The following is a 26,548-nucleotide window of genomic DNA, read 5'->3' on the forward strand; positions in this document are numbered from 1 at the left end:
GAGGACATGGAAAATCTATGCATGTGACAAACAAACCCAAAAAATGTGGACTTCTAAATAGAAGGTATCAATTGCACACAGTAGATTGGTCTTCTAAGAAACGGGAACTTCTAAAACGTAGTGATAAGTTTAAATCTTCTAAAATTTAAATCTTATGTGATAAGGAAATCACAAGGAACCATTCACTCACACATTCCTAAATAGAAGGTATATTCCTTTTAGGTTGTGGACTTCTCATATATTTTACCTAATGCCTAAATAGGAGGCGGAAATGACTCCTTATATACAGTTTTGTCTATATTTCAAGTGATATGTACGTAATTCTCCTTTTAAAAAGGCTAAATCAATTACCTATGGATTCCTTTTCAATTATCGATCTATGGATTTAAAATAGACTAAATCAATTCCATATATGTACGTATTCTCCTTTTCAGTTTATAATCGATCCCATAAATCATGGGATTTCAAATGTTTGGAGATACATACAAATTGAATTTTAATTAGAAGGGCCAAATGTTTTCTTTTTAATCGGAAGGAGTATTTTAGGTTTCATTTCATTAATTCTTTTCAAATATGTCGCTGGCTATACTACCCGTATATACAAATTCAAAAACTAATTCCGTTTAAAAAATATGTACCAATCTAATGGTCCAAAATATACGGATTCAAGGGATGAAATATTTACCCACCAAATCAAAAATTTAATAACTAAAAGAATTCGTTGAAAGATTTAACAAAAATCTACTGTAATTAAGCAATTGTCTTGGCCAATTAGCCTTTGCCACTAATTAAGCAATTACGGTGGTGTTCCAACTAAACAAAATGAAGGTTTTAGAAAAATGAAGATAATTTCAAGCCCAAAAATTATCTGTATACGCAAATAATTTTTCTACCAATATGGATCTTGTTTGATAAATTTCATTGAGATCTTTTATACGGTGCAAGAAAAATCAAAAAAATATTTTTCATTTTCATTATATTTGAGTTTGAAAATTGAAAAAAAAGAAGTTTTAAAAAAGGAAGGTTATCTGGAACACCCCCTACGTTTACTCCCCAATTCTCTTCCAAAATAGAAAATAGAAGGAAAATGTGTGATTAGAAAATGGTCAAAAAAAGTTATCAATTTACGGACATGCTATTTTGTAGAATGGAGGGTAGAGATTTATGCAGAAGGAAGAGATAAATCTGGAGCGTTGGTTATCTTTTGGATTCAAACATATGTATATATACAGTCCGGATCCAATGATGGATTCCGCATGGCCTTACCGTGCGGAACTCCCTTTTTCAGATCGAATTGCAACGATCCGAGCCGCTCAAAGTGATTAGAACTTGATTTTAAGGGTACTCGTGAGAAATCAGCAAAAAAAATGATTCAGAAGGGCTTGATCCGAACAGTTTTCTATTGAACGATTCAGTTAAAAACTGCTAGGATCAAGCCCTTTCCGATCATTTTTTTTGCTGATTTCTCGCAAGTACCTTTAAAATCACGTTTTACACACTTTGAGCAGCTCGGATCGTCACAATTCGATTGGAAAAGGAGAGTCCTGCACGGTAAGGCCGTACATGATCCCTTATTGGATCCTAAATGTGTATATGTATATCTATATATATAAAGGAGACATTTTTCAGTGCGGTGCCAGCCTGCCACAGACCCCTCCGACACCCCACGATCATTTGAGATATTGGATCCCGCAAGATTGTGCGATAGAGGAAGGCCTGGGCACCACGGCTGTGCCACAGGAGTACCGAATAATTGTTTCCTGTTAAAGCGAACCTATGTACTTTTTTTTTTTTTTTTTATCCGGCGAACCTATGTACTTCCTGTTTTTTTTTTGGTCAAACGGAATAGGATGTACTTCACTTTTCCTTTTTATCTTGTTCAGATCGATAAAGAGGAAACGGTAGGTTGCGGTTCCTCTGACTGCCGATACAGAGAGATAGATCTAGTTCAGTCTCCTCTCTCTCTCTCTCTCTCTCTCCGCCGGAAATACCTTCTCGTGGCCATCGTCGGCGCACCGGACTTTTTCGTCGAACTTCGCCAGTGGAATCGAAGCAGACACCGATTTCAAATTCGCTCAAGGTTTCAATCTCTTAGACTCTATTGCTGTTGCAATTTTACTATAGCTATGACTGGTACTAATCGTATCTGAATTGGATTAGCTCTATAGTCAGTGCCTTGGTTATAATTTTCATTACTATTGTTCGGTTGTTCATTCAAATGGCTCAAATTTTCTCCCATATGGATCTTTTAATATTTATGTGTCAAGGTGTTCTTATCTGGGATTCACAGATCTGTGAGATGTATATAATTAGACTTTATATAGATAGCTCTTCGTAAATTTCTTTCTTTCTCTCTCTCTCTAGAAAACACTATACCGGTCCAGATCTGGGGGGAGGGGCGCCGCCTCTCTCACCCTCCTCCCCCCTCCCCCTCCCTCCTCTTTCTCTCCTCTCCTCCAGTGTATCTTTCACCAGTTTGAGAGCAAGAGCTGCTGAGTTCGTGATGACCAACTTTTGGGTTCTCCGACCTCGGGCCGGCGACCTGTGGGCTGGAATCGTCATGTCTCCACCTTGTCTTCTCAAATCCGGCGACAAGTGGCTGTTGGCGAGAAATAATGGGGTGTTGGGGATAGGGTTTTTTTGTTTTCTGTTTTATTTCTTTTCCTTTTCTTCTGCCAGCGGCTGGATCTTCCAGTCCTGTCCGGATCTGTATCGGTCTGGTTTACCCAGATCCGATGGGTGTTGGGTCGGTTTGGTGCGTAGTAGTATGTTGGGTTTCTCGGAGGTGGTACACAGTAGCCGGTTCCCCCGCGGGTGCTGTTATTACAGCCGTGAAGCTGTCCAGATTTCAAATGTGCTTTCTCGGGTTTGAGCTAGGGGTCTGGTCGGGATTCTCTACTATCTAGACCTAGATTGGTTCTCATTTGGCGTTTTCGTCGGTCTTGGGGGTGCCTGTGTCGAAGTCCTAGTAGTTTTGGTTCATTCTTGTATCTTTTGATGAATTTTGTATTGCCTTCGGGCTTTGATATGAAATGAATTGAATGTGTTAAAAAAAAAAAGATTGTTTAGAGCATCTTCAATCCAATACTCCCAAATAGAGTATCAAAATAATATTTTATATTAAAAAAGTAAGTTTAAAAGATGTTACTTTTCATCTCTACTTCAACCATACCCCTCTGTTTTCATCTCCATTTCTTTCAAATTTCATTTTCCCTCCTAATTATGACTTTACAGACTTGATTGTTTTCTCATTATGGAGTATATTCAATATGGGTTTTGTTTTGTTGAGAATTCTACGATAGTATTAATTTTATAAATTATAATGTTATCGATTGAAGGATATACGGCATTTGCAGATTAAAATCTTCATCCTCTCAATTAGAGGATCATCCTCTCAATTCTCTAAATATAGAGGACCAAAACCCATCCTCTCAACCAGAGAAGAGATACAGAGGATGGGTTGGAACTCTCCCATATTCTCAAATGGAGTTTTAGAGTATGGGTTGGAGATGCTCTTGGGGCCGTGATTTTGAATTATAGTAGGAATCAGCGCCCTCTCTTCTGTGTTGATCTGCACATAGACACCGATCGCCCTTTGATATTTTATGGCTGTTCAATAGAAGATGGAGATTTTATGCCCATACGAAATATAATAATTTTAGCATATACAAGCTAACAGTAATCAACTGAGCATAAGCGAAAACCACATCCACCAATAGAACTTGAGGATCCCTTGTCAAAATGTATTCCATAATACTAGAAGCAAACTATGTTATCGTGGTTGTCACATTCTTATACCTAAATCCTAATATTAGAAACTAAGTTTTTGAGACTAAAATATAAGAGTTGATTTCTTTTTGCTTCTAGGGGTTGTCTAGACCCCTTGTGTTCCAATTTCCTATTGTTCTCATCTAGTGGGCATAGTTTTTCCACTCCCACCCCTCCCTCTTCCTCTTCCCTTCTCTTAATTAAAATGAACTGTAGGAGAGGTAACTAAGCCTCTCAATGAAGAGGAGCGACTCTCTCATGCTGCAATTCCTACTTGCGCATCATCCTCATTGTCCTCATGCAGCAAGCAAGTATGCGAATTACTAATAAATTGGTGTATTTTTCTGACAATCTCGTATACGGGATAATGGAAAAGGAAAGGGGGAGAAGAAAATACATAATTAGAACAAGAGATTAATGTAGAATTGCAACAATCAAGACAATAAATAGTATTTCAACATTCAAATGAAGATGCAATAACAAATCTATGGGGTCAAGTGACTCAAGTGACCCTATGACACTTATTTTTACTGTTGTTTTTGCTTATAGTTTATTTATACCTATACATATTCACCACAACGATTTATTTTGTGTGCTGCAATATCATTTGAATGTGCCACATTGGTCTTTTTTTTATTAGCGAAAACAAGTTTCATTTATCACAAGGATAAAAAAATGAAATATGTACAATAATATATTTTGTGTGCTGCAATATCATTTGAATGTGCCACATTAGTTATTAAAACAATTATAGTTAAATAAAGTTACATATAGTTCTATCTGAATGAGAAGTGGGGCTATAACGTCTTTGTTTATAGATGTTAACAACTCACATTTAGTATTTTGAACTTTACGCACTTTAATTCATAATTTCCTCCAATCTTGAAATTATAAAGCTCACTTTTCTTTTCATCCTTTCTTGAAGTATAAAAATCTGAACCCATTAAAAAAGGAAAAGTCTAGAGTCGATTTTGGTGTAGTACCAAATTCTTTGATTGAAGACGATACAAAGAGGAAGGCAAATAATGGCCAAAAAGATTCTACGTTTTGAAGGACACGTGTGCTTTGTTACTGTGGACACTTCTCAAATTGTTTGTAAATGCCCATTACTTGCAAACTTTTACTTATTTTGTAAACACATAGGCCTTGTTTGGTAACCATTTCACTTTCAGTTTTCTGTTTCAGTTTTCAGAATTTTCAAAAATTGGACATGGAAGTATGTTTGATTGTCTATTTTTATTTGCAAAAAGAGAGAATGACATTCAAAATTTTTGAAAATTGGAGAAGTAGTAAAACTGAGCTTTCACTTTTTCTAAAAGCAAAAACGGGCTGCCAAAACTTCCTCTACAGTGCCCAGAGCATGTTCAAGTCATGGGGGGAACCTTTTTTTTTGGGTCTCCAAACCCAAACTCAGGTCATTGAAGATACCACACTCTCTCTCTCAAAGTGCAGTAACCTCTGATCCCGAACTGCAACAACCTCTGATCGACCTCAAGTTCTCAATCAACTCTCAAGTTCCTCTCTCTCGACTCTCTCTGGTCTCGACCCTCTCTGATCTCGACCCTCTCTCTGATGACTGATAGACTCTGACTCTCTCCAATTCTACGACAGTGCTATCTCGATCGACCCAGTCTCCAACTCTACGCCAATGCTTCATCTTTCTCCCCTCTCTCTCGATTGACTTCAATCACAGACTCACAAGGTCAAAATATGATCTTTTGATTCTTTTCCATTGAATTCTGTTTTTTCTTCCATTGAAATCTGGTTACTTGCAGAGGGTATATGGAGGAGGTTCTACGTTTGGTTATTTCTCATGTGAGAGCCAGGTTAACCAAATTCTATGCTCTAATTGGAATTTAGCTTCCTGTATTTTTTTCCTTAGTCTTGTTTTGTTTCCCTGAAGTGGGGATTGGGTGAGGTTTTCCTTGTTACCTAGCTGTTGTTTGGATGGGAGTTTGTATGTAGGGAGGGTATGCCTTCCTTTTTGCTGTATTTTGTTTTGATTCTCTTGTAATCGTGGTGATTGGAATGTGCCCAATAAAATTTAACTTACCCAAAAAAAATAAAATTGAAAGGCTTCTTTTATTCATGCAAATCATGTTTTGCCTTTTTTTTTTTTTGAAAACAAAGTTGACACAAACATGTTTTCTGCTTTCACTTTTTTTTTGAGAAAAAGTAAAAACTGATTTCAACAAATAAGAAATAGGAAACAGAAAAGTGGTAGCGTTACCAAACATAGCCATAATGTGTTATTCACTTTTGTTAGTTTTGCTTACTATTGAAGAATACTTTAAGTTTTGGTATCACATGCACTATATAACTAAAGAAAAGGAAAAATAGAAAAATCTTGATTTTATGAAAGTCATTTTTCCCAATTAGTATATATACCCGTATAGAATTTCACTATGAAATACTTATCAAAAAGAATTTCGCTATGAAATGGTGCAAAAACATAATTGATAAGATTTGAAGGGTTGAATTGTACAAACCTTTTATGCCTCCTTGCGCTACCTCTTGGGCGTGTTTGATAGGAGGTTTGGGAGGGGGGGATTGGATTAATAATCCCATGGGGCTCCTAGTACCTTGTTTGGTTGGGTTTTTGTGGGAGGGACAACTAGTCCCATGGGATTGTTAATCCCCCAAAATGGGGGTATTAGCAATACCATGGGGGGGTGTTACTACGAATCCCATCCCCATGGGATTGAGCAAGACCAATTTAAAAATCCACATCAATCCCAATCCTAATCCTAGCCAAAACAAACATGTTATTTACAATCCTACAATCGAATCCTGTTCAAAACAAATATGAATAAATGATTCATCACCTCATTAATAATCCCACCTCATTCTCAATCCCAATCATAATCCCACTTCGTTACGAATCCTCCCAAAACGAAATCTGCAATCAAACACGCCCCTTAAGTATGTCCGACAACAAATTTTCTGTTTTTCCTTTGTCACCTCCATACATCAGACATGAGCCTCAAGAAGTTGACGAACTCCAACAAATTTATGACTGGCCGAACGACCCCCACCTCACCTAACTTCCGGAGATAAGCTCCGTGCTCCTCTCCAGAGGGAGGAGGGCAATTTGGGGAGGACAACTTTTAAGGAAAACCTAAAACTGGATTATCATTAAATCCAGTGAAGGTACGCGAGAGGAGAGGCTTGAATACGCAACCTCCTCGTCTTTAACTAAATTGACTCATCTAGAGCAGAAGGGTTTGAATAGAAAGCCTCTCCATCGTTTGCTAAAGCAACAAAATTCTCTAAGACTTCGTGACCACTGACCTCACCTCTCCACATCCCCATGAACAACATCATCTAACCTCCTCCAAAAATGCTTAAACTATCATGATGCAACCCAGGTAGCTAAAACTATCATGATGCAGCCTAGGTAGCTAGCAAATCAGAATAACAGCATATATTAAGAGATCAATGGAAAGAGGTTTAACTATCATCTAACCTCCTCAAAAAATGCTAAAGCTATCATGATGCAGCCTAGGTAGCTAGCAATTCAGAATAACAACATATATTGGGAGATCAATGGAAAGAGGTTTAACTCTTGATAGAAAAGCTTGTTGTTTGAAGGATAACCAGGCTACTAAACATGTAACAAGGTGAGAGTGGGTCGAATTGGTCCTGTTTTGCTGAAACCAAGATCATATTCTATTCATACAGATTGGTTATTTCGAGAACCAAATAGATCCGTGAATCTCTGAAAACCAGACAAATCCAAACAATTTTACTAATTTTCAGTGGTTCAGCCCGTCTCAAACCATGTTTTGCTTCAAATAACGATATCATATTTCCTAATCATTCATACAATAAAGATAAAAACCAAGCTCAAGCCATAACCTTGTAGTCTAGTCTTCCAAATGGGAAAAAAAGTCACTTAAACTTTTTCATAACCTTGTTAAAACCTACAGTGAGACTTCTTGTCCATTTTCTAACTTTCATTGCATCCAAATGGCCAGCTGTCTCTATTAGTGTCGGACGTGAATAGCCTAGGCGCTCTGGCTTTGTCATCCTCACGCCAAGCTCTGTTAGCAATTTAGCATCCTTTCGATTGCACCCGCTTGCCTTCAAGTGCATACTAACAACATCTTTCTTGTCCTCCATAGCATCCTTGGCGTGTTCTGAGATATGTGATGGCACTTCGTTATATGTTGAATAAGTGTCGGCCCGTTTCATCGCAAGTTGAAGCAGTATCACCCCAAAGGAATATATGTCAAGGCATGTCTGGTTTGTACCTGTTAATGTGAGTTGAAATTTAAATTCTTGTTGGATTCTCTATATACCAAACAAAATGATTAATCCAGGACTAACTTTTACCGTGTGCAAATGATGCAGTAATTTAAATTTTGTCTTGTGAGAGAGTGGCTCCATGCATTCATCTAGATTCAAATTATACATTCAGGCCGTTTGGAGACAAGAAGTATTCAACAGACAGTATGTGCAGAAGGAAAGGTGAAAGCACTTCAGCTTTATCAGTCACGAAGTCAGGTTAAGCTGTTGGTATGTGCTCTTTGAATTGTCTCTGCAATTCTCAATTCTTTACTGTTTAATGCTCTGAATCCCGTAATCAGTTGTAAAGGAACAATTTTAGAGGGTGTCTGTTGGCATTAGGCATAGCTGGAAACCTTGAATTGAGATTACCTTTTCTTGATTTTTGAATAGAATCAAATCTTGAAGTTGCGGTTATGCATAGAATGCATATCCTGACATTTAGATATTAAAGCTGTGGTATAAATAGGAATTGTTTGGACATAAATCATGAAAATTTGGTGAGTGATGAGCATATAGAGTGATAGATAGACCTCTACTAATTGTTATGTTTGTAGATTTGCGTATGATGTTTTAGAATCTAGGACAATATCTAGAAGAAAAAAGCGGGATGCGAAGTACGAAAGCAACCAAAAGATGACCATAACCCATCCAGCAAAAGTCCAACCTTCAGTCACCAAGAAAGGGAATCAACAAATTCAACAAATACAATCAAGACTCAGAGAGACCCTTCGGAGTTAGGACACCCTACCATACCATGTCAAAAAGCGGATCCTAAATCTTGAACAGACTCCTCCGTGCCTGGGAAACATTTATTGTTTCGCCACGTAATCTCTTTCATGTTCAGAATCCTCCCAAGCTGCTCCTCGAACTGATTGTTCTCCTTCATGTGATGAATTTGACTAAATCACCTTGGCTTTATGTTGTTCCACTATCCCAAAATCTGCTGTGTTCCTCGTTGTTGAATCTTCCGTCAGAAGTTTACCCTTTTGGCCAACGCAAGTCTCAGCCTCTCGGGTGACCTGCAATTGTATAGCTACCCCACCCTACGTGGTAAAACAGCCCTCATTAAGCGGGATATCTACATGCTCTAGCTTTCTGTGAAGGAGGAGAACCTCCTCATAAGGGTACAAAAAGAATCACACCCCGACCTCTCCTCTAGGAATCTCACCTCATTAAAGTCCATCAACACACCAAGGGGCACGGAGCATCCCTATAGAAAGCAATAACCGCTTACTCCTACCACACGGCCACCCTTAGCCCATGCACCACTTGACCCGATGACATCGATGAGAAGACTCATAAAAATCCATCTTCTATATTCTCAAAAAGACATGAGGGCAAGATAACCCCACCCCATTATACATCCTCTCCATGATCCTCCCTTCCCATTCCGCCAGCATGACACCCTAAGAAGCACATACACGTCTCTAGGCCTCTTGTATCCATGGCCTTCTTGTCCGGTACATGGACACACAATGTGTCTGAGTATTTAAATGTCCTTTTCCAAGTCGAGCACATTTTGGATACGCTCGGACACACAATGGATGCTCAACGGACACACAAGGGACACTGTATGAGTCAAAATGCAACTACAACCAATAGCCAATTAGTTAATTGTGAAAAATGCAGTAGTTAAGAAACGCCACGTTGAATTCCATCGTATATTGAATTGGATTAGGCCGTCCTAGACCCAGAAAACTACTAAGGAGAAGAGATGTCGATATGGAGAGATTGAGAGTGTGACTGGAAGGGAGAGGGAGATTTTGATCCTGCGGTCACAATCAAGTCCTCCGGTTCCCTATTTCTATTTCTCTCTGTTCTTCCTATTCTTTCCCAACCCATTTCGCTTTTATACATTTGTCTTGTTCATTTTTCTGGGGCACAAGTTTGTCTTCTCAATCTAATATAGGAGTATCTTATGACTTATATATTCCGGGGGAAAAATATGAAGAGAACATAAGGGAATTGATATTCGCACTCCCCAAATTGTTAACTGCACTTCACTTCATAAGGGGAGTGCGTAAATGAACTCCTATATGGACTTGATTTTTGCACTCCCCTTTTAGAGTGTGGTTAACAATTTGGCTGTTAAGTTCATGCCTAGGAGAATGTATTAATGGTATGTTTTGATTTCTCATTTGGGAAAAATATAATGTGACAAGAATAGGTATATGGATCTATAAATATACATAAGTTTGATTTATTTTTATATCCAACATATCATCATTACGTATGCCGTAGTTTTTGGAAAAAATCACATATTTGCATATTCGTGTCGTGGCCGTGCTTCTTAGATGACACCCAAAACAACACAAAGATAAGTTCACCCTTTACCTCAAAAACCCACTCCGCTTTGCCTTTTGTAGTGGCACTTACTCCACTACCTTGTTAGCCCCTGGCATTAAACCCCGCACATTTGAGCTTATCGAATCTAATCTGTCTTGGAATTCTGAACAGTCTATCCTTTTACAGTTTTTGGCAGTTAAGGCCAACTCCATACATCCCTCTGAACCAAACACCCACGTTGCTTTAGAAGGGTACCCTAGAAAACTAACCGGAGTGTGACCCACTGGTCCATCTCCTATTTCTCAACTTGCAGAGAAAAGTTCAAGTGCTAATGACTGATTTCTTTTGGCCCCTTATTTGTTTAGTTTCTTCTGTAGGTACAGTGTGATTTCTTCTATTCTTAAGTTGCCATAATCAGCTAACTGTCATCCTAGTTTTTTCCTAAAGTTCCCAATTTGAGATAGTAGAGCTGCGGTAAAAAATTATCAGGAAGAAAGGCACGTAGGTTCAGGTACCAGCCTGATGTTGCCATAATGTAGAATACACTCTCACCTTCTGATGTTGGGTCCAAATATCCGTAGGTACCAGCCTGATGTTCACTTCCTATTTGTCCAAGAGTTCCAAAGTCGCATAGCTTTGGCTCGGAGGTCTGACATTGCACGCATCGTGACATTGTAAGTCATAGAGATAATTCATAACATTAAAACGTTTTTACTAGTTTTCATTACCTCATCCAATAAAACGTTTGGAGACTTAAGGTCTCCAATCACGAGGCCCTCATTGTGTAGATACTGTAGAGCCTGGGCAATGCCTCTCAATATCTTCAGTGTTTGCTCCCAGTTAAGCCCTGTAAAAAAAGTGATGCGCTATCAGACTTGGGGGAACGATTAATTCTTACACAAGTCAAACACCAGAACAAGTTCAACAATGAAAATCAAGTTACTTTTCAACAATAGAATATCATTATAGTTTACAATTTACGGAGGGCACTTGCTAGTACAAATCAATTCTCTTTTAATCGGGAAACCAGAAAGATGAGAAAGGAATTTACAACCCTCTAGGCCCAAAAAATGTTTGATTTGCGCAAAATACCATCTTGGAACCTGCTGTGAATTGTAAATGTGGTCCAAAAGAACTGCAGAGTTTGTTGTTTTTAGAATATCCTAAACAAAGGTCCAATCACAAAATTCTTTTCTAAATGGAGTTTTAAGTCCAAAGGTTATGAAAATTTTCAACATGATCAATTATGAGTCGAGTTCTAATATCCACTGACCTTGTTTGATAGTTGAAAATATAATTGCAATATTGTAGTAATAAACAAACTGATCTTCTTGGTGTTATAGAAATACATGTTTTATTTCGAAAAAAAGGACAACACATTGATTTGCTTGCGGTAAAAGTTTAGCATCCCCATTTGAAATATATAAAAGAAATTATTTCAAAGTGTGATCCTGCTGAAATTTTAAGGCAGATCGGAGCTGTTTCCATAATGCTAATTATTAGGTCTTCAAACCCATTTCTTGCCGTACCAAAAACAACTGAGATGATGTTGAAACCATTTAGATTTGGGTAAATTTCATTGACCTCCCCTAATGTTTTTGGCAATGTTGGTTGCGTCTCTCGAGGTTTCTGGAACTTCAATGACATTCCTTACTTTTTCCGACAAATATACACAAACCTCTCCTGTGGTAAATGATCGTGAAAAAACTTGACGGTAAATGCCTATATTATGCTTATTAATGCATAAAATCAACAGACAAACCTTTATTATAAATTATAATAACTAAATCCTTCTTGCTCTCTCTCTCTCTCTCTCTCTCTCTCTCTCTTTGTTGTATCAAAACCATCGTCAATTATCCTATTCCTACAAAACACATCACAAAGGAACTTATAAAACCACCATTACCATTTTCCCGCAACCACCAGAACAGTCACCCTAAAAGATACCGAGCTTTTCTTCCCCAGCTTCATTGTTAAAGAAAATTCCTCACAACTGATCACCAAATTGACCATGTAAACTTATTTTGGTGATTAATGTCATGATAGCACCACATGATTTTGTAAAATCCACCAACTGAAATATGCAATGATGTGCTGGATGGCAACAGAATTCACAACAGGAAACAATAAAAAGTGACGAAATTCCTAAACTGAATTTGTTGATACACTCATATCTATCTGTCAAATTGTACTCTCTAGCCCCATGTATATCAATTTTGTGCGATATACTTGAGCATGTAATTTTTGTGTTTTGAGAAACTAGTGCCAGGAAACCTTTGAAACTAAGAAGTGAAAAAATTGAATTTAAGTCGAGCCAATCTAGTCAACATACAGTTACAGTGTTACACAAGCACTGCAAATTTGACATAGGCAACCCTAACGTAATGTCACCAACACCATTCATTTGATCGCAATGCCACTGTCACCACCCATCTCTTTGGGTTGTCTGGGTTAAAGAAGGAAGACAAATTGGGCAAATATATCCAACGCTACAAAGAAGCCAAATCACAATCATTGGCCAATGAATGGCCAAAATTTTAGCGATCACTAAGTGTTACAAAAATTATTTGTATGAAGGAAATGAGGAGGATGATTAGGAACAAAGGAGATAGGTACAGATTTGGCCCATTTGGGTCAAATTAGTTGTGATCTATGAAGCATTGGTACGTATAAATCACTTTCTTGCTTGTAAATATAGCGTACCAGGTACTGGTACTTCACATGGTACTTCTAAGTACGCACCGAGTGCACAAATTTGGGTCAAATTAGTTGTGATCTATGAAGCATTGGTACTTATATTTTTCTCTTTGTACTTATACATATAGCGTACCAGATACCGGTACTTCACATGGTACTTCTATGTATGCACTGAATACACAACACCTACCAAAGTTCTTCTCTATGACTTTTGGTGTGCATTGCCGTACCTAGCAGAGATGATGCTAAATTGATAAGGCTTATTTTTTCTGTGCTTAGGATGATTGTAAAATGAAGACTGTGGCCCATAAGATGTTTGTGATAGTGGCATTAAAATCTAATTTGGACCTTAAGTTGGTGTTGAACTTTTATTGATGTTGGATTTTAAGTCACTCAAGTCATTTAGCTATAGTAATTGTTACGACTTATGACTACTATATTACTCTAAATTGAAAAGATATATTTGTCGTAGTCGTACCTCAGTCCTCAGTCGTGCCCGCACCCTTCCTTTTTTATGTTTTCCAATATCAATGTACCCTTATTGTACTAGTAGCTCGATTCTCTCTCGTAAACGTGCTTCTTGGGTTGCGATCAAGGTATGCTTTGTTGTGATGGTTCGATAAAGGGTGGTTATGATATTGTAACCAGATTCTCATTTGCTTTGCTCCTGGGGCGTGCTTGTTATTTCAAGTTTTTCTATTTGTGCAATCCACGGGGCAACTCTGACAAGGAGGTTTTGCATGTTTATTCAGAAACCTCTTGAGAGAGCAGTGAAATTCACCTGTGCATTTTGTGTGTGTGTGTGTGTGTGTGAGAGAGAGAGAGAGAGAGAGAGAGAGAGAGAGAGAGAGAGAGAGAGAGAGATCTTTGGGACAAACTCTTTGGGTTTTGTCCTTAGGGTAGTTTTACTTGCCACTCAACACTATTGATAATAAGCACAACCCAGTCTCAAAAACATATCAAATCCTTAAAACATAGCAAAATACAATTAGGTAATCTTAACTAGCTTAAGAGTACAACACAAAAAACCGAGCGGCCAAGTCAGTCTTATTCATTCGAGGTTTTATACCAATCTTAGGGTACATCATGTGCGCTGAAGACATACCACTCCTACTCCATGGGTATCAACCACCCTTCAAATTACAAAAAGCAACCTTGTACGTTAATCAATATCTCTCCTCGAAAGTAACTTTTTTTAGAAACCATTCTCAGTCTATTTTAGAACTAGAACCGTCACTTTTGAATGTAACACGCGCAAAATTGGTGTTCAAAAGTTTACCAAAGTCAAGCTAGAAACACACATGGATTTCAAGGCTAAGCATATTGTTATGTAATCATGGTAAGCTTATCTCATAAGCACATCGGTTGTATGTACGAAGACTAGGTGCATTAGTAATAATGTGTAAGCTAATTTTAGGTTATTTTAGAAATATTGTTGGCTTAGGTCCTCTAATTTTAAGAGAGATTTTTTTTATGTAAATCCCAAAATAGTATTACAAGTACAAACTTTCACACCACATCATCACTACAACTGCCTTGGACGATGTTTTATGGCAAAAGAAGTTTGTTTTTTTGCCACAAATTTTTTTATGCCATCGAACAGAGAACAAATAATCTCATTGTTCGATTCAGTTGATCCATACATCTTATCTTGCAAGTAAAGACATGCATAACAAGTGAGTTTGACCGTCCATTCTCGTAGATGTATGAAACTTGTCTCTGGAAATGGTGCCAATTATACACACAATAGAGAAATTTCACTATTTGCTTTAATATAATAGTGAAACTTATCTACTTTAAGTGGTCACCCAAACCTCGGGTAATAAGCAATTTTACTTCTTGCCTAGTCTCATTAACGTGCATGTAAATGAAAATTAAAAATCAGTTGTAAATCATGAAGAAGAGAGATGCATGTGATTGTAAAGTTACACTCTAAGAAGTACATACATGTCTCTTGGGCCTTTTGTATCCGTATTCTTAGACGTGTCGAACACGGACACACTCGGACACATTCCCGACTCGTGTCTGACAAGTGAAAATGTGTCCAAATATTCAATTATTTTTTTCCTAAGTCAGACATGTTTTGGACACGCTCTGACACGTACCTGACAGGCTGACATGCTTTGACATGTACTCGACATGCTCCGACACGTATCCAACACGTTCGGGGACACCTTTTGGGTTTTAATGTGATTTTTAAATCCTAAAACTTGGTTAGAAAATGTAATATTTGAAACATGAACCCAATTAGAGCCTAACATTAAATAACTTAAGTACGAAAACTGTAAAATATTCTAGATAAAATTGAGAAATACAAAAGTTATTTCTATGTTATGAAAAAAATACAATGGGAATTGATATTCAGACTCCCTTTTTTGTTATAAACTCTTCCTTTTATGTTTTTTTAGTGTTGAAAGTATGTGTTTTTTTTGCTGAAAGACAAAAAAGAAAGTGTGAATATAATTCCCAAACACAATTTACTATTCTCATTCTTTCATTGAATTTTTAAAAAAAATCTTTAACGTGAAAAAAACAATACCTTTTGTCTAATATATTTAAACGAATCCCCCATTGTGTCCGATTACTTGATTTTGGAAAAATCATGTGTCTGTGTATCCGCGTCGTATGTCCGTATCCGTGCTTCTTAGCTTACACTAATAGAAGCATGAAACTAAATGCCCCTTGTCGCGTAACAAATTTTGATGGTGAGAAATAAAAATAGAAACCACAATTGGCTCATTTGTTTCGTTGAACTGGATTAGGAGAACAAAAATTCATGGTACAATTAATCGAGGGACTTGTATTCCTGGTATTAAACTACCTTTCCCGAGACTATTTCAAAGTGTGTTAAAGTCTTACATTTGGGAATTCATCTGCTTAAGTAGATTTACTTGTGTTTATCACGTTTGTCCCACGTTTAATTTGAAAGACTATAGGGAAGGATAATTTGACAAAATGATGAAATTACCACTCAATTATAATAAAAGGAGAAACCTATCTTTGGAATTTCGGCATTTGCATAAGCTAATTAGTAAGGGCTAGTATATACACAAATTAATGGCATGATTGACAATGTGATGAGAAGCGTTGCATATTCAATTTATTTCAAGGGTAATTAAAATTTCTCTATAGTAATTCTACACACCCTATTATCTCGGGATTAGATCTTCCCCCTCTCTCGGGGACTCGATAGTACTAACCATTGAGCATGAGGGGTTATTAGTCCAGAGTAAAAACAATATTAGTGAACGTGGGAATATCATCATCTCGAAAAAAGTAGTCCAACCTCGTGACTTAGTCCCTGAAGCAAAAGACCCCAATGAGTAAATCATCCATTGCATTAACTATTCAATTTCTTGATAATTCAGTAACTGGCTCAAACGATCTACTAATCTGGGAGACCCATTCCACCATCCATGCTTGTACGGACTGGCTCATCGCAGGAATTGGTAGAATGCTGGTGGGAGTAGAATTCCAAACCAAAGTCTTATTGGGGCCCCTGGTTTCCAGGTGACTACTACTGGTCCAATCCCTAGGGAATAAAGACCTAGATAGCCATTCATACTCACATATGTAGGCATGGTGGTTAATGGCGACACTTAAAACTTGGATTTTTTGCCGCACTATCTACATAGCCATTCATTCATACTCACATATGTAGACATGGTGGTTAATGGCGACACCAACACTTATTTTTTTGTCAGACTTTTGCAGCACTTTCATTTCGTCTCCAAGGATTTGAAGCTGGATATTGCTTGGCGGGTTTGGAGATCATTTTAGCTTCATCGAAAAGTATGAGTGAAAAAGGTCTTCAAACAAGTACGCACATGCCTTTCAAATTTAATCTAGACGGATCTAAAACATAGACGCGTGTGTACACGTTGGTTGACTCCAAACTGACATGTAGAGGCCAAGATGGAAGCTATTGGGTTTGAGTAAACATTCCGAAGAGGTAAGTTTGGTATTCAGCTATTTCGCCAAGTGGGGTGGATGTTGCTCATTAAGAAACTCATCTATGGACCAAATGCAGTAAATTTTGTCCCCTATAGACATCAAGTCAAATCTCCCTAATATTAATTGTGGTAAGCCGAACCCGACCTTGGTCATGGGCCGAACCCAGATAAACAAGATGGCTGCCAATCACACGACAAGCAGGAGTTGGCTGGGCTGAGCATATTGGGCTGAGCCTGATGCCCACATGCTCTGTTTGGGCCTGGCAGGGGTAACCTTGACCCACACCCTCTAAGACCGAGCACTGGTAAATGGTAATGGGTCAGGCGTAAGCCCAACAGTGGAGTTGAGCTATGCAGTAGTAACTGAAGGGTTCCAAAAGGATCTCAGACCTTCTGGGCACGTGGACACCGACTATGTGAGTGATTTTAGCGTGACGGCATAACCGAAGCGGTTATGGGTGACGTCATGGGGAGCAAGTACGCTTGCATATAAGTACTAGAGGATAACCCTTGGAAGAGGTATGCCCGTTCTCCTAGCTACAGTACTTTCCCCTTCTATTTCACGTACTTAGTTGATCGTCGTAGGGGCGTACGGCTATCCACAGTCCTACGCCTTTTTTGCAGGTCTTCCAAAGGAGGAGTGAGGAGAGCAGTTCGGATCCAAAAAGTGTTCCTAGAAACCACCACCCGCAGTAATCATCGCATCATGCTCTTTGTTTTAACACTATGCTAACTGCCTAAACATTCTAATCACCATAAGAAAAGAATCAAAAAAGAACATTAATAATGGCAACTTATGCAATAGCTTTCATCCATGTAATTATACTAGTTACTAAACAGTGGCATGTTAAGTTTATTAAACTCAAACTGTCATAGCATTTGCTCAGATAAACATGAACTCATACTAACTACAAAAGAGTAAACATGTTAACTTACACAAAGCAAAAATCACTTATTTAATCATGCTAATTACGTGGCATCTTTACAATTAACACGTCCCATTTGATGATGCTTATAATTGAACAATAGATAAGGATGTTAAATTATTCTTATGGCATAAGGCTATAAGAGTAGAGTGGTCAATTAGTCTACACATAACAAACATGTAGGAATCATCTTGTCACGGTCTCAGAAGCATGCAAGTTCCTCAAACTTGGTGTCCTTGGGTTCATTGACTTGTAAACATGTTAAGCATGTTGTTCAAGACAAGTACATAACCATAAAAAGTGATGATCCTTATAGAATGGAGTCATGTCTATATTGAATACCGATAGTCCTGAGATTCTACCGCATAGTATCTGATACTTCTTGAATTTTCGTATGTACCCAAATACACAATTTTTTCATTTCAAATGGAGTATCAGTTACTTTCCAATATTAGTTACACATCCAAATTTTATGAAATCGAGATTGTGATATTTGCCCTATAGAATGTGTGTATCCTGGTGTAGATAGATTAAAGAAAAGTTTCTGGACAGATAACTTAGTGTTTTAGTAATTTGTAGATGAACAAAACAGTAAGATTAAAGTAATATCCTATTTTTCCATAATTTTTGTGTTTATATTATGTCACATGTGTGTTTATATCCCATAGGCTGGCTAATGGTGGTTCTAATATTAAAAGACAACTTTAGAAGATATCTTTTTGTCATCTGTATCCTACTTTTTGAAGTTTTTGGCGTATCTGGGTATGCATATCGTGTCATTACTGTATCCTATATCCATGTCCATTCTTCATACATGTGAAAGTAGTGTGACCTTGTTCGTTCAAGGTGCCTAACCATTACAAGGCTTGTGCGGGCATACAAACCGTATAAAGCATATAGGTCAATGAACCCGCCAGACAATGCAAGCATGTTATTTATTAGGCCAATGTCTACAACCAAAGCATGTTGCAATGAAATCAGCTAGGGATGTTAACAACCAACCAACTAAGCACACATGCTATCTAGTTGAAAATAATGGAAACTTGATAACTTACTCCCCTCCGTATTCAAAGGGACGACGGTGTGGGCCCCTAAATGACATTTTGGAAAACTGGGCCAGATTTATTGAATCCAATGGTTGCCTATTCTCTAAGTTCAAGCGTGACCAAACCCCCCCCCCCCCCCCCCCCCCCCCCCCCCCCCCCTCTCTCATAGAAGGGAAACCTTAACCCACAACTTTCTCTACCATCCATCCTTCACTGCCTCTCCCATCACTACCACTCCCAACCCAGATCACCGCCTCCTTTTTTGTCTGGCTCATCCCCTTCGTCTCATCCCTTGCTTCTACCCCTATCCATTTGCCGCTTCACATCGCTGACAGGAACTTAACTGCATTCGCCACTTCTCATAGAGGGAGAGTGCGTCACTAGCACAATTGAACCCTCTCCCAATTCTTCCCCAATACTGTGTGGGTCGTTCCATTATGCTCCATCCGTGACTGTTGCTAAGCATGTCAAACCCAAACGGCCTAACCTATGAGATCCTCTGCCTCATTAAAGTCTAATCCAATTGACCGAGATGCCCAAAAAAGGAGACTTTTTGCAAGAGAATTGTTGTGAAGCTGGTGTTGATTATAGAAAGTCAAAAGCATGCATTCAGTTATTTTTAGTCTTTTAAATAAATTAATGGTTGGCCGAGTTTGGGTGACTGAAGCTGGTCGGCATAAGCATGGCTTACAAATATTTCCCCAACTATATGTTTGTACGCTCTATTTGCTAGTGTTGGAATGGGTGGTTGATACACTTAAGGTTGCTAATTACTCTCATTTTTCTCTTAAATTCACATACTTGAATAGGAGTTACCTAAGTAAAGCAAGCTTTCACGAAGCTTAGGGTATGATTTGTCGCCAGGGTCATTCGGAAGTTACTGTCAAATTAAGTTCCTGAAAGCCTAACGTTTGGGAGTGCAGTTGGCTGCAGCTAATTTGCTAGAGATCAAACAATTGGGAAACCTATCATGAAGTAAGGCAGATATCATATACAAGTGCATTGGATTTAAGAAGCTTATAAGCGTTGCCTAATTTTTCAGTAAGAATAGCGGAGCATAAAAAAAAGAAGGTATCAATAAGAATAGTCATGGCAGCATACCTAAATAAAAGTCAAATACCTCACAGGGTTCTGTTTCCAATGGTTGTATGTATTGAAACTGGTGACAAGTTTGTCACATTGCCGTTTTCAAAATTCCGGTAATATGAATATTATGAAGGATATGTAAAGCAAGTCAGATACAAGCTTATATCTTGCATTTGGTTTAACAAGCTAATAAGCTTTGCCTAATTTATCAGTGAGGATAGCTTAGCATAAAAAGGAAAAAAAGTGTATTGTATCAGCAAGAATAGTCATGGCAGGAAACCTAAATATATGTCAAATACCTGACAGGGTTCTGTTTCCAATGGCTTTTGTTTGAAACTGGTTACAAGCTTGTCACATGGCAGTTTTCAAAATTCCGGTAATATGAATATCAAGAAGGATCAATAGTAAAGCAAGTAAGATACAATGTCGGCCAATGAACATTGAGTTATATCTCACTAGTTTTTTTTTTTGACAAGAGTTGTACCTCACTAGTTGAATTTATTGAATTCATTTTTCAGTCGGAAGAAGTTTGCTTTGGTAGGGAAACAAAAAAAATGTTAAAAGGACCTGACAACCCCCTACTATGCTGAAATTCTTTTGGTTTTGCCCGAAATGAAAGTTTAGAAGTTTCTGTGCCTGTAAGACCGAAAAAAGTGGATGCTTTGTGTTTTTTCTCTCTCCTGGAAATCAAAATTGAACAGTAACTATACAAATTCGTATTAATTGAGTCAGAAGGGTACAGAATTTCTAAGCGAGAATCTGTTATGAGTGTAGCTTCAAACTCCACAAATTCAAAGTACAAGAGCAAATAAATTGGTTCACGATCACTTGATTAAACCAAATTGGTTCATAGTTGACCGGGTTTAATCCCAGTAAAGCCGATTTTAAATTAAATCGTTATAATTTACGTAAAATTTCCAAGTCCACATTTGATACGTACAGTGAGGATTGATTTCCATTTACCCTTGCAAGATATTTCACCAGATCAGTGTTTCGACCAAGTCCATCACTTAACTGTAATGGGGCCGACGGGGACCCCACAGCTCCACCCAGCTTTCAAAATCTAATAGTAAGTATAATGTGTTTGGTATAATTCTGTATGCAGGTAGCATGGTTTAATCAGGTTAAATTTAAATTATGTATCTCAAGAAATTTGTGAATTACTTTCATATACAAGGAATGCATACATGTATTTTATTTATAAAAGAAAAAGTATATTTATTCACATTCTACTTGATGCGTTGGACCTAAACTGCCAAAAGATGTAGTGTATAATACTAGAACACACCGTAAATCTCTGTCACGCCCTTCTCGAAACCAAAATCTTAACTCCTGACTGCTACAATGGCGGCTTGCATGGGTTTTGAACCAAAATCCTTATCTCTCTGTCGTAGTTTCCAATGGTAGATTTTGCACCATTCTTGTGAATTCATTTTTAACACCACTTTTCTTTCTAATAAGCAAAGATCGAAGCCAAACAATGAAGCCTGTAATTATTGTGATAAATTCCAGCATGTTTTGGCAATTCCTTGACGGAATTGTAGTTTAGGCCCTTAAGCGAGGAGTTCTAACTTATGTTCTCTGTTCTTGCTCATTTGTATTACCTTATGAGGTGGTTTTGTTGACTGGGATTCCAAGATTTCAGTCTTTTTACTCTCCTTTATTGATTGTAGTTCTCGTATTTCCAAAGAAAAACAAAAGCAAAAGAGATCTTAATGCTACTAACAGGTGTTCTATCCATTCAAAAAGACAGCAATACGGTAGACAGAGCAACGTGTTAAGGTTAGTTTAATGAGCACACGAACATGCCCAAACAAATAATTTACATTAATGAAAATGGTAGCATTCAATATCTACTAATTGCAGACTAGTCCTACAATCACAAAAGCGATTCTACCACCAAGTCCATCATAACTCCTCCTTTCCCCTTGAACCTGTAAAGGAGTGAGCAAAATCGCTCATTCATAATTAACTAAATAGTGAAATACTATATACAAGTAAACATGCACATTCCAAGAAGCAAACAGATTTGTGATCACCTAAGTTCATTCTATTTAGCTCGAAGGTTAACTCACCACCAATACTAGTAACTACTAATGAGCATAAACCAGTCTCGCAAATCTCAAATGTAACAAAAAAAAGAACAATTAGTCACGCGCAACTAGCTAGAATAAAGAATAGAACACACAAAAACAGGGTCCAAGTCCGCATCCTCAGGTCTAACTCATCAAAGGTTGTATACCATTCCTAGAGTCTGAGAACACCTCTCGTTGAGACAGATGATTAATCTAAAAAAGAAAACCTGAATCTCACATAAATTGAGGGAAAACTTACCATTCAGCTAAACAGGTATAAAAAACCAAAACCTAATGAAGTCATAGGACCAATTCAAAAGAAAAAAGAAGTCATAGGACTATGTCTATATAAATAATATGCTTGTCTTTATACTACAATCTTTGATAAATTGGAATGGTTGTTGCTTGTTACTGTTACAAAACTGGAGTAAAACTGGGCTTTTTTGGTCCTATGGCTGTAGGGATGAGAAAAAGAGGTTACAATCACTTAAGCTAGCAATTGATGATAACAATTGATAAATTGCATGCATGTTTTTTATACACTAGAATAAAACAAACAAAAATTAGGAGGAAGATCCCTTGACAAAGGCAACACTCATTGTATAAGTGGCAAGCATGACACTTTATCTAGAGTAGTCACAAGGGTGACAAGGTTTTTCTTAATCAAGTGGGGTTTGGTCGAGTGACATGAGAAGGATTACAATTTCTTTGAATGTGTTATATGTACTAAATGTTAAAGCATCTAATCTTACCAACTATATTGTTTGAAAGTGTCCCTCCAGAAGCAAGATCTAGAACTATGTAGAATTTGGACTCTGTTTGGCACCATCCAACCAAGCCGATTATGTTTCGATGTCCCTGAATTTGTTGCAAGAACTGCAGTTCATTCTGAAAAAAACAGAGTTCATGTTTAGTATTAATGTTGCCTTAAGGAAGACAAATATGAGATTTGTTGATTCAAATAGGAGAACTTCATGGATCTTTGAGGAAACTCCAAAAAATATCCAGCATGTATATAAACTCCATACAGATGACAAACACTAATTGGTCGTGCAACCTCATAACTAGCAAGATGATGTATGATTAACTGAATTGTACGGTTAATTGAAATTCAATCCAGCCACCTTCAAACAAACTAGTTTCCAGACACTCGGAACGTTGTAAAGAAAATACAACAATGCTACTCACACAACGATCCAAACACAACAACTTACACAACCTCTCACATACATGTGGGGCCCACACATAGTAGTGTGTGTGGAGCCCACATGTATGTGAGAGGTTGTGTTTGGTGTTGTGTTTGAATTGTTATGTGAGTATCATTTTTGAAGAGAATAAGAGAAGAGGGTGGGTGGCGGCAATGGTGCTATGATGGGCAAGAAAGTGGATGGGGTGGGAGGCATGGGTAATGCAAGTTGGGTTCTGCAATTATTTGGGCAGATTAGAGTTTCCAAGTTGTTTCTGCTAGGACGAAGAAGGGTAGGGTTATCATCTTATGTAGAAAGTTAACTTCATTTAACTTCGGTTGTGTAGTACCTCAAACTGTGGATCCTCGGGGTTGTTGGAGACTTTAATTGCCACCGACTGCGCAGGGAGATTGCGTGGGTTGTTTCCAGGTATGTTGCCACGATATACCTTAGAAAATGCACCTTCACCAAGAAGTGTTTCAAATCTGTTTGTGTAAGATTCCAACTCTTCAAATGCAAACTGTATAGCCATTGATCACCTGAAAAAGTACAAATGTTAAGGATTAGCAAGCAGCAACTAAACATGCATTTAAAATAAGAACAAGACTTTACCTTTCCAACATGCATTTAGTAAACTATGGAGCATAACAAGAAACTGGCTTCTTTTTTCCTTTCTTCGAAAAATGCAACAGAATTCCAGATACAAGGCAAATCATAAGTCCTTTTAACGAAATTCAATTGCTCGACTGATGGGAACTCCGACTTATAAATTATAAACAAGTAGCTTCCTAGCTTTCAGATTATGAAACCTTTTAGGTCCCAAAGCGAAGTAATCTAGAATTCCATGTTTTCTAAATTGTAGATGGGTAGCTAATCACTAGCTTTCAGCTATTTCTCCTGCGTGTAATGGGCTTGAAGCCAAGTAAAGGTGGCTTTCTGTTTAGTTACTACGTCTTCCAATCATGCAACTCTTGTACTTAAATTCAGCATGGTAGCAACACCATTTCACGCCGGTTGTAGTTGCAATTTTATGCACTTGTTTCAAGTCCTATGGCTCCAACTTAAGCTGGCAGTCTTTGAAATCATAGCTCATTTGGATTTGATACGACTTATATGGCTAACTAGAAGAGATGTTGAAACCAAGCGATTTATTTGATGCAACATGTTTTCATTTCTATTATGTGTATAGGAAATCTCTACATTCCAGGTAATATTAGACTTGAACTATAATGAGCATAGTGCCTTGGCCAATATAGACGTGATACATTTGACACATTCGACACTAAGGAGTAAGGACACTGCTTAAAGTAGTTGAACAAGTTAAAAGGTAGAAGTGGAAAACAGCGAACTCCTTAAAAGGCCACCCAAACAAGCTATTTAGTACTTGAAGGGCCAAAATGATAACCAAAGGTGGCTGGTTACTGGTTAACAAGCACTTAATTACACTTGCGTTTGGCCCAAATTTTGGAACGTCCCTCGTAGATATTAGGTAAGGCCCATATAGTTTTATTAAGTTTTACCATAACCCATCAAGACAAATTATCACACAAAGTTTTGTCTTTTTTTTACTTTCTTGTGAGCATTCCATCAAACACCTATCAACCAACTTTCAATACTCTATGCCGTAGTAATTTAGTAAATCCCCCAAGTTTAGCCTTGTCGTAATGATACGTCCAAAAGAAGCTAAAGTCACATGCTATGATGAAGGAAAACTAACTAATTCAAGGATAATCTAATAAATACATCATGTAATACTCACTCTATTAACATTAGCCTCCTTGGAAGGTGAGAATGGATGAGTTAAGAAAGGGAAGGAGTCAATCAAAACATTTAATTATATATTTTTCTCTTCATTTCTCACTAAAATAGTCAATCCAAATGAGTGATGTGGCTAAAAACCAAAAACCCTCTCTTTTCTCTTGCAATCACTCCATCCAAAGGGGAGAACCTACATGTAAACCTCTTTCTATTAAAGTAAATAACCCCTATTACATTGTCGTGTTGTGCACATGAGTTACGTTTGACGGAAAGAGGAAAAAAGTCTCAGAAAGAGAGAAATGTTTCTCAAGCCATCTCGTTGGACACGAAAAGGGAAATCAAAACATGTATAACCCTTGCGTCAACAGTCTATCGATTCTAGTGGAGTATAATGTTCGATTCCATCAGCTATGACGACAGAGTGTGAGAGCTAAAGGGTAGCACATTAGGGTTTATACCTCTGTACTCCGGCTGAAAGCTGCCGTCTGAGTGTGAGAGCTCCGTCAATGGCCGCCGCCGTTCTGAGTGTGAGCTGCTATCTGAGAGTGTGAGGGCGAGATATTTTGTTGACAGCACTTTTTGGGATATCCCACGGACCCACTTTATCCTTTTTTATTTCTTTTTAATTACTCAAATCACTCACTTTTGGTAGCTCAGTAGTGGAGTACTAAGATAATCAGTAGTATTATTTTTATTCTATTTATTCTACTACTAAAAGCATATTTTTAGGATGTCTGTTAATTTAGTTAATGATGACTTAATCTAAGCTAGTTTCGCGCACTCGAAGGTTAGAGTAGTGTACGATTTACTAATCAATACTTAAATACTCTCTCTCATTTTGTATTTGTTCTTTTAATACTCTCTCTCTCTCATACCGAATTGAAAAGGCAAGGCCTTGAGCCAGGGCTTCATTGCTGTGAGAGAGAGGAATGAGCAGGCAGGGAGAGAAAAGAGGCGTAAGCGTCTCCCATCCAATACTCCATTTTTGTTTTCATTTTTTCATTTGAGAGTATCAAAATAATATATTTTATTGTATAAATGATTTTAGAGGAAATCTAACACCAACCCAATAATCTATTTCTACTTCTATTTCTTTAAAAACTCATCCAAAATCTCAAAACTTCTCCACTTTCCCTTCAAAATTCAAATTTTCATTTTCCTAACTTCATTAAAAAAATACTCAATATGGGTCTTATTTTGAAGATATTGTACATATCTTTTGATTGGTACCAATTTTATAAAGGATTAGTGTATCAAAACTAATTTGATGAACAAAATGGGATTTGGTGAGGGTGAATAGTGAAATGGAGGGCATCCTCTATTTTTTTCTCCATCTTCCATAATTGGAGTACCAAACTTGATCCTCTCAAATGGAGGAGAAAATAGAGGATGGGTTGGAATGATATTTCCTCCAAAAATGATCCTCTCAAATGGAGAAATAGAGGAATGGAGGGTGCATTGGAGATACTCTTAAAT

General features: G+C 37.7%; 1 protein-coding gene and 2 long non-coding RNA genes across 8 annotated transcripts; 2 read left to right on the plus strand and 1 right to left on the minus strand.

The window, feature by feature from the left end:
• Positions 1–1,830: 1,830 nt before the first annotated feature.
• On the plus strand, positions 1,831–18,632 carry LOC131336563 (uncharacterized). 5 transcript variants are annotated; one of them, XR_009202876.1, is made up of 5 exons: positions 1,831–2,080; positions 7,746–7,813; positions 7,893–8,029; positions 8,122–8,286; positions 16,746–18,632. It is a non-coding gene; the product is annotated as an uncharacterized LOC131336563 (long non-coding RNA). The 5 variants fall into 5 exon arrangements; XR_009202875.1 differs by having other exon boundaries at positions 7,893–8,013; XR_009202873.1 differs by lacking the exon at positions 7,746–7,813.
• On the plus strand, positions 4,914–5,836 carry LOC131336579 (uncharacterized). The gene is made up of 2 exons (XR_009202882.1): positions 4,914–5,470; positions 5,544–5,836. It is a non-coding gene; the product is annotated as an uncharacterized LOC131336579 (long non-coding RNA).
• A 3,135-nt stretch (positions 18,633–21,767) lies between the features above and the next one.
• Positions 21,768–25,684, minus strand: LOC131336519 (L-type lectin-domain containing receptor kinase IX.2-like). Of its 2 annotated transcripts, XM_058372399.1 has the most exons (4): positions 25,531–25,684; positions 23,664–23,853; positions 22,880–23,015; positions 21,768–21,986 (listed from the first exon to the last, which is right to left on the minus strand). In XM_058372399.1, the coding sequence occupies exons 2-4, from the start codon at positions 23,844–23,846 to the stop codon at positions 21,961–21,963; spliced, it is 345 nt and encodes a 114-aa protein (XP_058228382.1). In that variant the 5' UTR covers positions 23,847–23,853; positions 25,531–25,684; the 3' UTR covers positions 21,768–21,960. The 2 variants fall into 2 exon arrangements, with proteins under 2 accessions (XP_058228382.1, XP_058228389.1); XM_058372406.1 differs by lacking the exons at positions 21,768–21,986; positions 25,531–25,684 and adding an exon at positions 22,226–22,340 and having other exon boundaries at positions 23,664–23,855.
• Between the last annotated feature and the right edge of the window lie 864 nt (positions 25,685–26,548).

This window comes from Rhododendron vialii, chromosome 1a, assembly GCF_030253575.1.
Source record: "Rhododendron vialii isolate Sample 1 chromosome 1a, ASM3025357v1".
Classification (NCBI taxonomy): domain Eukaryota; kingdom Viridiplantae; phylum Streptophyta; class Magnoliopsida; order Ericales; family Ericaceae; genus Rhododendron; species Rhododendron vialii.

What these genes read in the sequence shown, in the direction of transcription:
- LOC131336519 (XM_058372399.1), bottom strand. Translation starts at nt 23,846, where the DNA reads ATGGCTATACAGTTTGCATTTGAAGAGTTGGAATCTTACACAAACAGA. An exon ending in CCGAGGATCCACAGTTTGAG is followed by an intron (nt 23,016 to 23,663) that starts GTACTACACAAC and finishes TGTTTTTTTCAG; the next exon opens with AATGAACTGCAGTTCTTGCA. An exon ending in ACTTTCAAACAATATAGTTG is followed by an intron (nt 21,987 to 22,879) that starts GTAAGATTAGAT and finishes ACTCCTTTACAG; the next exon opens with GTTCAAGGGGAAAGGAGGAG.